Source organism: Salarias fasciatus, chromosome 6 (assembly GCF_902148845.1).
Source record: "Salarias fasciatus chromosome 6, fSalaFa1.1, whole genome shotgun sequence".
Lineage (NCBI taxonomy): Eukaryota > Metazoa > Chordata > Actinopteri > Blenniiformes > Blenniidae > Salarias > Salarias fasciatus.
The window spans coordinates 32,068,792-32,082,768 of NC_043750.1; the positions used below are offsets into that span (position 1 = coordinate 32,068,792).

Sequence of the window (13,977 nt, forward strand, 5' to 3'; positions counted from 1 at the left end):
AGAAAATCCAGGTTAAAGATGCCGTTCCATGTGTCAGAGGTTCCTCTCGGTTGGAGTAAACCTTGAGCTGCGCATCAGTCCAGTTCAGAAAACCCGTAAAGAGGTTGTTCCATTAGCAGCAGCTTGTTGAAGCAATGCTCTATGCTCTAGCTTTAAATAAAACGTGTACGCTCAGTAGCTGGAGATAGATTAACTTGTTGCATGTTCGCTGTTTGCACTTTAACCAGCTTCAGAAACTGTGAAACCGTCACGCTTCAGCACTTTGTTCCCCTTCTGCTTCCTCGTAGCTGCCCTGATGAATGTTACCGTTCAGTTCATGCACCTTAACCATGATTCTTTGTGAGCACACGTTCATAAAAAGTAAAGACATTTAAACAGTCCTGGTGTCTTTGTTTCAGTTTGGTTAAAAAACAAACAAAAAAAAAAAACAGTACTTTGATTTGATTGATTGAGGTCAAAAGCTGCAAAGCCTCAAGGAACAGAACTGAACATGTTGTAGACAAAGACCTGAAGCTCCAAGAAACACTTGAAATGTCGGGGTTCCAAATTCACATTTCATTTTAATATGCTCTGATTTACACGGACACAGTAGACTCAGGCTTTTCTGTAGAATTTCCTTTATTGATGAATGAGAATAAAAGTCCACTTGCATTTTCATTACATTACAGGCTTCATAAATCGAACTGAGATTATTACTAGTCTGTAAATAAGTGCACATAATTTAAATAAATTAAAAAGAAATGAGACAGAATGTTTACAGGCCTGTCTTTATGCCCAGTAGCAAAATGATGTCTGATTAAAAATAGAACTAACTGTAAAATGCCTCAAGTTAGAACATTTACAAGGAGGGAGAAGAAAACAAAAGACAGTGCAACCGTTTTTCCTGATGCACTTTTCAGGAAAACTGAAGGGACAGAGTTGAATATGCACCACAAAAGCAAGGCACCGATTAAACTGGATGTACTGCACATTTTTCATATCAGAGCCGGGGTCGCTTTATTTTCTTCTGTTGCAATCAGTTTGAACCATAAATAGCCATTTGACTTGAGAGAGCATTCATCCTCAGATATAGTTAAGATTGGGACATGACAGCCTCTTCATGCAAAATATACTGGAGGAAAGTAAAATCTATTTGTTGCCCAGGAGCACGTGCTCATCTGTGGGATCATTGAGGTACTGCAAGCGAAGGAGGGTGATTGACCACCAGAGGCTTCGGAGGGTAGAACTGAATGACCTTCTTGTGTCGTAATTTTCCTAAAACTAGAATAGATCCGCTTTCCGGTTCTGACTCTGTACCATGCAGCAGGAGGAGGAGAACGGTGAGTAATCATCTTAATGTCACTGCTCAGCAGTTCAAGCAATAGATGTTCTGTTTCTACTACAAAGCATTACATTCTGCAGCAAGTTCACTTCAAGGAAGCAAAAAAAAGAAGAAAAAAAAACACAGTCCACTGTATGAAAACATTAACTATGATTTAAATAAGTTTTGGAAAAACCTTCCTTTCACGTAAAAACACAGCAGCAAAAAGCTGCCGACTGCAACACAAAGTTAAGAGTCTTCTCAGTGTTTCTTGTTTCCGCACAAAAACAAAGTGTTTCGCCCGGTCACTCCTATCCTGACAAGAGTGTCAGAAGGTTCTTTAAACCAGGAAATGACATTCAACGTGTTTCATTACATGGCTGTCTTCAGCTGGAAATCCAGCCAGTCGCTGCATAATTGATCTAAAAGTCACTAACAAAAAAGGAAAAAAAAAGCTCCACCCTGTTCTTCGGATCCTCATATCTGGACGGCTGGCTGCATGTGCACATGACCATTCTTGTCTGTACTTGTGCGCATTGTGTGCATGCATATGTATTCTTTTAACATGGTGCACGTCAACCATAAGACTTGCACCAAAAACCTAATTACCAGGTTTTTGTTCCTAAAGTTTAAAGATTCACGACTCACGTCACCCTCCGATACCTACCTGCCCCAAAACTGCACCGCCACACCATGATGACGTAACACTGAAGGAACCGATGTTCACAATGTCATAAGTCTGCAAATCAATATCCTGCAGAAAAATGATGACAAGAAACACCTGAGGCTGCAGTAAGAAAAGCTAAACCTCGGAAATCGTCTTCACATTAAAGTCCTTCATGAAATGATTGGTTGGCAAACGGAATCACAGTCATTGATAATTGATTGAAAAAAGGAACAACAATCCTATAAATGAGTAAGAAATATGACAAAATTAGTGTTTGTCAGATTATTTCTTTGTTATGGTTCTTAGCTATATATGTGATATCCCTGGAAAGTCAGATTTTTCCTTTAAAACTGGGCCACATTTGTAAGGAACATGCTTTATCGGGATGAGCACAAGAAAGATTTTCTAAATCATCCATTCCAATAAAAACACAGCTTTTCTTCTGTGTTGACTCTTGTCCTGAACTCCTGATACCCAAAGATTCTCACCTTTAAATGTAAAGAGATGGAGGTGGTGGGCAGTGTACCCTAGAGGCTAGAGAAGTGGATTAGGGATCTGAAGTTCATAGGCTTGAATCCCAGAGCAGAGAGGTCACTACTGTGGATCCCTGAGAAAGACCCTTGATGCCTATTAGCTCCCTAGACGCCCCCATGTGGCGATATGGGTAAATGTGGACAAAGGAATTTTCCCAGGGGGAATAATAAAATATGATTAGTTCAGTTTAGAAACTCTGTTACCATTCGAATTCTGATCTCTCAACATTCTGCTACCAACCTCTGTCCTCCAAGTTGACCACGATGGTCCCAACAGAGCAGGTTTACCAGAGACCACCTCCAGAGTTCAGCACTGCCAAAGAAGGAACGGCCTGCCACCAGTCCTGACATCCACCCATCAAACAGCTTGGATGCACTGTTGGTGTTGGAGTGATTGACACAACCATGTTGGCCAACTCTTGGGGAATCAGATTATTCTATAGCAGAGTGAGACCACCATGAGGGGGAGCCAGAGGTGTGGATGTGGTTTCTCCACAGTACACAGGCCAACAAACAAGAACGTCACATTGTCAGAAAAGATTTGGACATTTTTTTTTTAATAGACAAATGCATGTTTCTTCCAAATGTGGCACCATTTAGATCATGCTGATCTACCAATTGCAAAAAAGTCCTTTCTTTTGGTGACTGTATTTTGAATATATAACCGTAAAGAGGTTGGGTTACCTATTTGGAAATGGCTGCAGAGGTGAAGAGGTAACATTCATGTGGCTGAACGTACTTATAACAGATGAGTACTCTCAGTGGGATTCTCCACCGTTTCTAGGTGCCTGCGTCCTTAAGTGTAAATCCGACTGTTCAATCCGTACGTTTGACTGATATCATGCAGTTCATCATGCTCTAAATCACAGTCCTAGATGCACCAACCATTTTCCAGTGAAGGCGTTTAGGCATCTGTACTGCTTTCATTTAATCCTTCATCTTTTATCTCAGACTTGTCTGTCATATTTAAAACAAAGTCATGCAATGATACACCATACATGGCCAGCCTGTGTGAAAATACTGTGATTCCTGTCAAACGAATCAACATGAAAAGAAACAAACCAAAAAAAAAAAAGCCCCATGTCATATCCCCATACTCCCACTCCCCTCCAAAAGGACAAAAACCGTCTTTGTGAGGTGAGCTGTCCCAATGTGTGGTTGGGTCTATTTTAGCCGTACATGTGGCATGTTTAGCAATTCAGTGCTGCCAGTAGCTGGAGTGGACGCATGGCCGCTGGCAAGACTATGGTTCGAGCCCCGGGACCCTGCCCCTGCTCTGCCCTCTGTCCGCAGGATCTCCGGGGAGAATCGGTGGACCCCGCTAGTCCCCTGTGACAAGAAGTCAAACGCCTGCGCCTCAATGTCCCTGTCACTGATAAAGAGGTCCTCCTCCCCCCACCCACTGCCACCAGCACTCCGACCCAACCCACCGCCTCCTCCACCCCCGGGGTCTTGACTCCGGCTGTGGAATCCGATGGGAGAGTCGCTGCTTGTACTGGGGCTCGGTGATGACAGACTGTGGCGGGCCTCATGCTGGCTCACTGGTGCTGCCTGCATCAGGTCCTGCACTGACATGGACTTGCCCAGTCCTCGGTCTATCTGGGGGGGCCTGGAGCAGCAGCCCATGCCCGGTGGCACCAAGGGCTCCAGCTCCAGGCTCATATGTCTCCTCCAGGATCCGTCCTCCCTGGCATTGAGCCTGCCATTGCCATTGGTGGTGTCTTGTAGCTGCTCCGTTAATCTTCCCAGGCCCAGTCCAAGTCCCAGATCCTCCCTGACACTGCTGTCCTCCACCCGAGTGCCTCTACCTCCACAAAAGTTCTCGATGTCTGGGGACACTTCCATGGAAGTTGTTCGGACTAAGTTACCGGGGTTTCGGCCAGAAGGGGGCGGTGGTGGGAGCCTGGCAAGAAGAGGAAAGCCTCCATCTCCCCCTGCTCTGCCCGTGGAGTTGCTGACGCTGTTAGGGGTGAGGATGGGTGGAGGACTCTCCACGGTCTCGTCTGTGCCACTCTCGGGCGTGGTGGCCTGAGGCTGAGGGAGATGGCGTGGGTGATGGTGGTGGTGATGATGGTGGTGGTGATGGTGGTGAGGCAGAGGTGAAGGGCTGAAAGAGGAGGACGGGAGGCCGGAGGGAGGCGTGGAAGAGGAGGTGTTGAGATTGAGGTTGAGCTCATTAGGAGGCGCCAGGATGAGACGGAGTCCTCCCTGAGAAAGGTGGGAGCTGGTGGAGGAACGTGTGGGGTAACCACCAGGAGGAGGTGCTCCACTGCTGCTGACCTGAGTGGAGCAGGAGAGGTCCTTACTGAAGACCGAGGAGTGGTAGTCTGAGGTCTGCTCCAGCTCGAACAAGGGCAGGGAGGAGAGCGTCAACGCTGAGGACGAACCTTTCCTCAAAACTTGTCGGTAAACATCAAGCAGAGAGTCAAGCTTGGATTCGATGGACTGGACCTGCGAGGAGGGAACAGGAACGTGTGAGTGAACAGAAATTGTGGGCTACAGCCACATCTGAAATATTCTCTCAACAGTTTTCTTTAAGAAGGAAGTTTGTGTGAAAAGCACAGTGACTTTTCACACACAATCTGTTGATTGTGTTTCTGCCTCCTTGATTGACCCTGCACAGTGCTGGACATACCCAGTCTTGATGAGCTGCAAGTGCTGGATAAATATAGCCTATATATAAGATAAAATGAAACAAACGGACTGTCATCTTATCAAGAACCTTCATTGAATCAGCTGCCACCTCTTAGTGATAGTGTCAGTCTGAGCTCGTTTCTAGATCCCACAGCAGACCTGGAAACTGCTCATTCTCCAACACTGATGTTAGTATCTCGAAAATATAGAAAAAGAGGAGAAAAAAATAACTTTGACATGGAATTCTTCGTTTAAACCATCCAGCATATTAGACTTTTCCACAATCAGAAAACAGCCTCATGCAGATATATTTAAAAGCTCTAGATGATTCAGTGAAATTAAATTAACTGGACAAAAATTAGGAGGAAAAACAGAACACAAACCTGTCGCTCCACCTTGCAGACTCGACCCAGCATGCTCACATCCTCCAATATGTCTCCCTCAGACAGCAGCTTCTCCCGGATCTTCTTATCTAGAGGAATCTGGCCTTTCCCGAGGATCTGGTCCACCCTGAAACACAAAGGAATGCACAAACACACACAATGCACATCAATAAGAGGAGGGCCTGAAAGATCTAAAGTGAAAAGATCTTCTCAGATACAAAGAAAAATTGACCACTGTTCCTTAACTTAGCCCCACAGTTTACACCTGCTTCTTTTCCTTTTTGTTGCTCTGAGGCATCTACAGGAGACTGTCGTTCTGAAATTCACTGAAATCTACTGACACCTTTTAAAATTAGCAATTAAAATCTTTTCAGAGATAAAACTGATCCAAACCCACACTTATCTGGGTTTCATCTATTGCCAGTCTGTTTTTATTAGCTCTCCAGAAATAGGTTCTCTCAATGTTAACTCGAAACCTTACCAACTGTCTGAGGAACTGTTTACTGTCATAGGGTGGTTAGTGGTTGAAGTTTTTCAAACTCAATGTCAAGATCTTTGAGACATTTATTCATTTATTAATTAATTTAATTTAATTTTATTTTATTTTATACATGTAATACAAAGTAAAAACCCGCAGCAGTCAGTCTGTGAGCTGGTCCCACCTGGTCTGCAGACTCTTGATGCGACACAGCATGTCCAGATGCCCTGCAGAGTACTGCTCGATCACGTCCTTCACGTCGTACGGGCGCAGAGTCTCCTTGAACTTCTTCTTGGCCACATGGAACTTCATAATCCTGCAGCAAACAGCAGAAGTTCACAGAGCGGCCACCGGGAGGAGCTCTGACCCCAACAGGAGGACTCCACCGTCAATGGACTGTATGTACATCAGCAGCAACAAACATGACCAGGAAATAGTGGTGGAATTGTAAAATCAATGATCCACACAAAAGAGTTGCTTATTTTAGACTATAAATCATAAAATTCAGCAATTACATTTAGATTCAATCTGGCGCTGGTCCAATATTAAAAAAAAGAAAAATAGATTGAAATTAAATACATGTTTTGTGAACGTTTGTAGAACAAAATGTGCATGCGATGCAAAAACACAAAAAACACGGAAAATCTACTCATGTATCTGGTAAACAAAGAAAAACTGCAGGAAGACAATGATATTCAATGTATAGAGTTAAATTAGACTTCATATCCAGTTTTTGTGTGAAGTTAGAAACAGTCTAAACTATGTTTAGACCTATTTTGGAGGTGATTCGTGCAGACTCCCTGAGGGTGATGGGGAGGAAACCCAGTGCTGGATGGACTGGGAAGGAAGCGTGGCCTCACCTGACAGCTCGGATGACGGACTTGACCGAGGGTAATAAGTCCTCCATGGAGATCTCGCAGTGACACCCTTTCTCATCGAAGGCATCGTCGGCGGCCATGTTGGATTCTGCAGCTGAGAAGAGGCAGAAAGAAGAAACTTTCTCTTCAGATCAGAGAGAATTGACTGAGATGACTCCAGGGAAAAAAGGTTGGGAACAACTGATCTCAGGACGAGTTTTTACTTGAAAAGTTTTACAAAGAGCAGGCATGAGATCAACTTTTTTATGCAGCAGCTGAAAATTACTAAAACAGAAAAAAAATCTTCAGCTTTAGAACATAAACTCTTTGATTCTTCAACACTGATCATTATATTTAGAAAGTATACTACCAGAACAGAAAAACAGCTCTGGGTCCATATTGAAACCATCACAAGACGTCTTCAGTCACAGAGAGAGTGCCACATTTACAAGACAAACCTCTTTGTACGAAAACAATAACAGAAGAACTGGCTCATATTTGAAGTTGGACAATTTTGCCAGGCATTGAGCGAGGACACCTGACATTATAGAAATGACAGATTCCACATAGATACATTAAACTCCAACAAAATTCAAAGACCCCATGAAACCTAAAATATATTTTAAAAAGTTCAAATTGGATATTTGTGCTACATTTATCTCCCAAAACAATAAATGACAGTATTGTCACTCCAGATTTACTTGTTGCCTTTGGCTGTATTTCTAAGCACTGCCCCCAATTTCACCATATACGCTTCAGATATCAAGTCATTTAGCCTGACCGGATCGTGGCTCCTCTACTATTGAGTGTTTCCACTAGAAATAGTGCTCATATTAGTCTGACAGCTGTGTCATGGAGTCCCTAATTTGTTGAATTATAACCGTAGCTGTGCTGAGTCAAACATTACTGTGACCATGAGGTATTTTTACACACCTGTCTGAAATGAAATATCAGAGACAATGAGTGTATTTGGGATGAGAGCAGAGTGTAAGTGCAAGAACCAGCGAAAAAGCTTCAAGATTCCATGAAAATAAAGATGAAAATGCAGCTCGGAACAGTACAAACACACAATAACAGGCCAACGGCTCTGGTTTTGACTGTTGGGACCCTGAGGGGTCACAGCCAGAGCTCCGATTCAGGAGACAAACTGTTTGTTCTGTTTAACCAAACTGTGTAAAAACCCTGAAGGGAGTGTGTTTCTGTGGAAAGTGTCCCTGTTAAACCTGCTGTTTGTGTCACCTGATTAAAATCTGAACGATGATAATAGTGCCGAGTAAAAAGTGAAAAAGTGTGTATGTGTGTGTGTGTGTGTGTGTGTGTGTGTGTGTGTGTGTGTGTGTGTGTGTGTGTGTGTGTACCGTCGGTGGTGGACCGGGACTGGCTCTTGAGGCGTAGCGAGGGCCTGAAGCGCGTGCGGTCATTGAAGCTCCAGCTCTTCTGCACCTTGGCCGGGCTGCTGCCTTCAGTGCTCGCCTCGGCCACCGGGGAGCGCCGCTCGTTCCCCGAGGACGTCTGGCGGTTCTTGATGCTCTGACCTCGAGGGCTCGCCATCCTCACCCGCTCCTTGAAACTCAACTTCTGACTGCAACCCAGAGGAGGAGGAGGAAGAGGAGGAGGAAGAGGAGGAGAAAGTCAGACAGCTGGAGAAGTTTGACGTGACTGAATGAACGAAGTCTGCTCTTTTCACCATCTCATCACACTGCAGCCTGCAGTCAAGACTCCATGAGTTGCGCTGCAGGAAGGACAAAGAAAGACCAGCATGCATTGCAGCAGGCTGTAGTTGCTTTGTGTGTGTGTGTGTGAACGTCGCGATACAAACTGAAAATATGTGTGTGGTGATTAATCTCGTGTGTGTTTCCAGTATGTGTCAGTTTCTAGGTGGAACTACATGAAAATGACCTGCAGGATGTGGACAAACAGTGAAATGAGGTGCTTCGAGTGCCCGGTTCGCAGTTTATGCAGACACGCCATGCAGAGGCAGAGCTCAGGCATCAGGCACAGATCAGAGAAATGTCAGTTCGAATGACGATGCACCAGGAGTCTTTACTGGTGTTTCTGTGTTACATGGACATTGTTGTCAAAACACTGTTGTGTAAATGCAACGATTTTCTGAAACTAAAACGCAAAAATACAATGAGTCTTCACTTGAAATGTCTCTCGTCTCTCGGGCCTGAAACTTCAGTAACAGTAACTATTTTCACAGTCGTGCCGAGTTGCTCATTAACATCAAAGGTAGAGGTTATAAAGTGCAACACTGGTGGCAGCACAGGACAAATTCATTTTAATAGATGTTTTGCACTGTGCACACAGAAACAGGACTACATTTAGAGGCAGAAGAAAACTAATTTTGTACAATTTGAGTTTACAGCACTTACAGAAAGGAATCAAATTATTCTTTTTATACTGTAAGTATAGTGCTGTTGGTGGAGGATTATTCAATTTAGTTTTATTTAAGAATTTATTGATAATAAGAAGCCCAAAATATTTGAGTTGAGTCGTGGCATGTGCAGTTTGTGGAGTGATGCAGTTATTTGTTGGGATGCAGCATGAGGAGATGAGCGACACGCTGAAAGTGAAGATGGAGCGCCACGCTCTGCACACAAGCTTCAAGTGGTGAGTTATTGTGCGGGATGTGAGAGTGAAACCTGGATCGGACGGTTTAGAAACACACACAGCGGGCGCAGCAGCACGGTGCACAGGCAGAAATCCAAACAAAAAAGGTGGAGGAGGGCGAAGTCCCTCCCCCTCCCTGCAGGACTGGACTGGACCTGCACGGCCTCCCGCGGATTCCCATGCACCAAGAATTAGTCAGCATTCCCAAAGAAAAACTCCACGGGAGCAGAAATGCTGTGTACCTATGTTTCCGAGTGGTACACCTCCTCAGTAGCTTCTGTTTACTACTATGAATCTGACTAAAAACCAAGAGGAGATAGACACACGTGACGTGTTACATGATGCAGAGACAGGAGGTGAGAATGTTTACCCTCAGTTTCTTACTACCCCAGTTCATGTTCTATGGAGCTGATGGATGTGACTTAAAGGGGATCTACACTTTGTCTCTTGTCTTGGAACTTCTTACTGCCCCTCAGCTCTTCTTCTGTCAGCATTTTAAAATTTCTGCATTTATTTTTTTTTTTTTTGTTTTTTTTTTTAAAAAGAAACAAGGTCTGACTGTTTGACTCAAGTTAGCCCCAGAAACTCGTATTTCAGAAAGATTTGGCCCAGCGTCCTCCAGGCAAATGTCAAGACAACACCAGAAGTGAGGGAAATAACCCAGGATTGTCCTCTGAATATATGCAGCATGTCAAAGTTATTTAAAAAAAAATATCTGAAAGTTGTAAATTTAGCAAAACTAACAAGTTAAGCAGCTAACTGCAGCCCTGCAGATGATGCTGTGAGTCATTATGTCTCTCTGCTCAAACTCGGTTCAAAAAAATAAAAAAGAGCAGACTCTGGCATAGATAAGAAGAGGAAAATACTCAAAATTAAAATGTAGAACTTCCGAGGAACAACCACTCATTACTGCCCCACAGTGGACAGAAGTGGCATTCCTCAAATCGAACCAACTGCACCTAAAAAATGCTGATTGGTTCCAGTTAACTGACACAACTATGCGATAACATGAGAACCTGTGTTTTAAAGATGAATTATGATTATTAGAATGTTTTCAAGTGACTATTAGCTTGATAGTGAGGCACATATATGGTGGTCAAGCAAACGATGACTGTACAACATGAAAAAAAATGAATTCCTCCCATACAAACTTCAGGCAAGGTCCTGCTCAAAGTGCCCTGTATTTCATCAAATAATTATTTGAATGTAGCATAGAAATTGACCAAACTCACCAAGGTGGTTCACTAGCTTGATTCTATGTGCAGTACTAGTTTCTACCAGCAGATGGTGGAGTGACTGACTCTCATGATTCACTGAGGTCATCTCATGAGCAAAAGTGGTATTCCTTAAACCTTTTAGTTTAGTTTAGTTTTTTTTCAAATACCTGCCTGATATATAAACATGTTTTCTTGGGATTATAACTATACGGAGCCCTGGACATGACATGGTAAAAAAAAAAAAAAAAAAAAAAAAAAAAAAAAATTATATTGTGGCCACGAATGACTAATTCATTCCCTCGAAACTAATTAAATCGTGCGCACGAATTAGTAATTCGTTCGCACAAATTAGTTCTATCATTCATATACTGAACATTCCAGTAAAGTTGACAGCATATTGACAGATACGGACCTTCGGTCTCAATACAAAACATCAGTAACATACAAAGGGCGCTTCCATCCCATCGTTGTGAGGTGGACTATATGCTACAAGCTCATTTTATTAAAAGTATCTGTCTATCAAGCAGCAGAAACAATATTGATTTCAATCAGCACGGTAGTGCTGCAGGGACTGTCTACAATTTACAAGACGCAGCAACAGTGAAGACAAATAGCTCAAAAACAACAACAACAACAACAACAACAACAACAAAAACGTAATACCACCACTGGAATTCACTACAGTGTCACCATAATCGCTACAACCTACATTTGTCTCCTATCAAATTTATTGGATATGGTATTTGTCTTCACTGTTGCAGCGTCTTGTAGACGGTCCCTTAACCCCGCAGCACTTTCTGCTGCTTGATAGACAGATACTTTTAATGAAAATGAGCTTGGAGCATATCGTCCACCTCACAACGATGGGATGCAGCGCCCTTTGAATGTTACTGACATTTTGTTAAAGAGTTATTGAGACTGAAAGTCCATATCTGTCAATATGCTGCCAACTTTACTGGACTGTTCAGTATATGAATGATGTAACTAATTCGTGGGAACGAATTAGTAATTCGTGGCCACAATTTAATTTTTTTTTTACCATGTCATGACCAGGGCTCCGTATAACTATATCAAGATTATAACTTATATTTGATTGATTTTTATTCATCCTCAAATTTATTTTTCGACAGTTTAATTGAACTTGTTTTTGTTTTTTTTGAACAGCAAAAGGCCTATTTGGCTGCTTTATAGCATTAACGGTGCTAATACAGAAGTTTCTCTTACAACTTGACTTGTAACAGAATAATTCCAATTATTTGATTGCATTTTTAAATGTTCAATTAATTGCCTGATTTTCAATCGACGATGAGCTGACATCAACTTGTGCAGTGTAAAGCCGAAAGACTTCTTTTAAATATCCAGTTTAACATGTTATTTAATACCGTCTCTGTGTTTCACATGAGTACACAACATAGTAATCAGCTTTAAACATGATTAAAACTCTGGACAATAGAAGCAACAATGTGTGTTTGAAGTTTAAAGAAGCCGAGCTGCTGGCGGTGCCTCCATTAGTGGACCGCTGACATTTAGAAGCAGCAGAACGGAGGTAATTGAGCCGAGTGGAGGAACGGCTCCATTTGAAAAAGGCTGCAATTTGGTGACTCACGCTCTTCATGTCGATATCCCTCATTTAAATATGTGAATTTAGCCAGGCCATGGCAACAAGTGCCTGAATCAGCCGCGTGGAGCCCAAACCTTCAGACACACACTCCCCATGGCACCAGGAGATGAAGATGCAGGTTTTAAAGTGATTCTTCTGTCTGGCTGCTCGCATATAATGAGCCTCTGTGAATCGACCCTGTGAACGGCCTGTTGTTCTTCAGCATGCACCAGAAAAATGTGCTCTCCTCTTTTGAGTGTGAGCTTTGCATCTTTATTTTAGTGTTTTCTACTTTGAGCGGCTCAGATGTGGCACTGGGCTGGAGGGACATAGTACAGGTCTGGATAAAGACCTTGATCAGATCTGGATCTAGACAAAGATCTGGAATCTGGTCTACAGAAAGATTTTAATAAAGACCTAGTTAGAGGTCTGGTGGACAGGGACCTTCAATTAGGTCTGGGTAAAAACCTGAATCTGATCTAGAAAAAGACCTAGATGCAAGTCTGGACCGAAATCTTCAATGTGGTCTGGATGAAGACCTAGATGCAGGAATGCATCCAGGTCAGGATGTAGGTCACGGTGCTGGTCTGCAGATAAACATTTGTTCAGTGTTTCATAACTGCAAACACGACATGTTACATCACACACAGTCCTCCTCCCCTCACGGCTAACAAGACTCACAGCAGGAGCTCGGAAGCTCGCACAAAGCATTTCAGGCAATTAGCATGGTCTTCCCAAGGCTAACAGAGTGAATACTTTTCATTTGGTGCCGATGCATGTATTGTCCGCAGAGAAGAAGGCTTCAGTAGTGAGCAGTTTCCATGGATTATTCTAGATTTAAGGCTGAAAAACATGATCCGAGTCGTGGCAGCATCTTATTTGATCTCCTGTGGTTTGAGCTAGCTTAATTCTACTATCGGGAAGCTACAGCATAACGTAACTGTAAAGGTTCGTTAAAACAACACAAACCTCGTGGTGGATTCTCCCTGCTCCTTCCTGTCGGAGGCAAATCAGAAGAAGACAAAAAAAAAGAAAAAAAACGAATGAGAAAACACTTAAGCATGACGTTTCAGTGTCTAAATGATGATGCGGGTGTGTTTGCTAGCTTTAGCTCGTTTATTGGTGATTTCGTGGTATTCGCACGAAAGCTGTGTTCCACAATAACAATTTATAAATAATAAGCCATAAAGTCAAATTAAATCAACCAGATTGATCTTTTGAAGGTACATTATGTCGTTTTTTGGTAAAAACAGTCCCAGCTCTGCTGTTGCCTGATGTTTGTCAGTTGTACCTCATTCAGATACCAGCGGTCACTGTGGTGGAGCTGCTCCGGTGAGAAAATCCACAGCCAGTAACACGCGATTGAAATCACTGGATTTGCTCCTTATATAATGAAATATATTTACAATCTGTAAAAGTTTATGCATAAGGAGCTGAAACCCGCAGACACACCCACGTGGCTCTTGGAATCAGTGCGATAAGCAGAACTGAGAGTCCAAACATGCAGGTTCATGCAAACTGTGGAGGCGAACTAAAGAAGCACACGCAGCAGGACAGGTGTGTGTGTGTGTGTGTGTGTGTGTGTGTGTGTGTGTGTGTGTGTGTGTGTGTGTGTGTGTGTGTGTGGTGGGGGGGGGAGGGTGTTGTGATAATTGTAAGTGAATTGTAAGCATTGCATATGGCTGTCCCAATATT

At 43.0% G+C, this 13,977-nt stretch overlaps 1 protein-coding gene across 2 annotated transcripts in view; it reads right to left on the minus strand.

The window, feature by feature from the left end:
* Nucleotides 1–3,421: 3,421 nt before the first annotated feature.
* kcnq5b (potassium voltage-gated channel, KQT-like subfamily, member 5b) overlaps nucleotides 3,422–13,977 on the minus strand; it is a 108,297-nt gene continuing 97,741 nt past the window's right edge. Inside the window, exons 9-14 of one of the 2 annotated variants that reach the window (XM_030093124.1) lie at nucleotides 13,252–13,278; nucleotides 8,211–8,434; nucleotides 6,856–6,967; nucleotides 6,180–6,311; nucleotides 5,518–5,644; nucleotides 3,422–4,951 (exon numbers count right to left, since the gene is read on the minus strand). In XM_030093124.1, the coding sequence (XP_029948984.1) occupies nucleotides 3,665–4,951; nucleotides 5,518–5,644; nucleotides 6,180–6,311; nucleotides 6,856–6,967; nucleotides 8,211–8,434; nucleotides 13,252–13,278 (1,909 nt within the window). In that variant the 3' untranslated portion in view covers nucleotides 3,422–3,664. The remainder of the gene's footprint in view (nucleotides 4,952–5,517; nucleotides 5,645–6,179; nucleotides 6,312–6,855; nucleotides 6,968–8,210; nucleotides 8,435–13,251; nucleotides 13,279–13,977) is intronic. The other variant, XM_030093125.1, reaches the window with a different exon arrangement.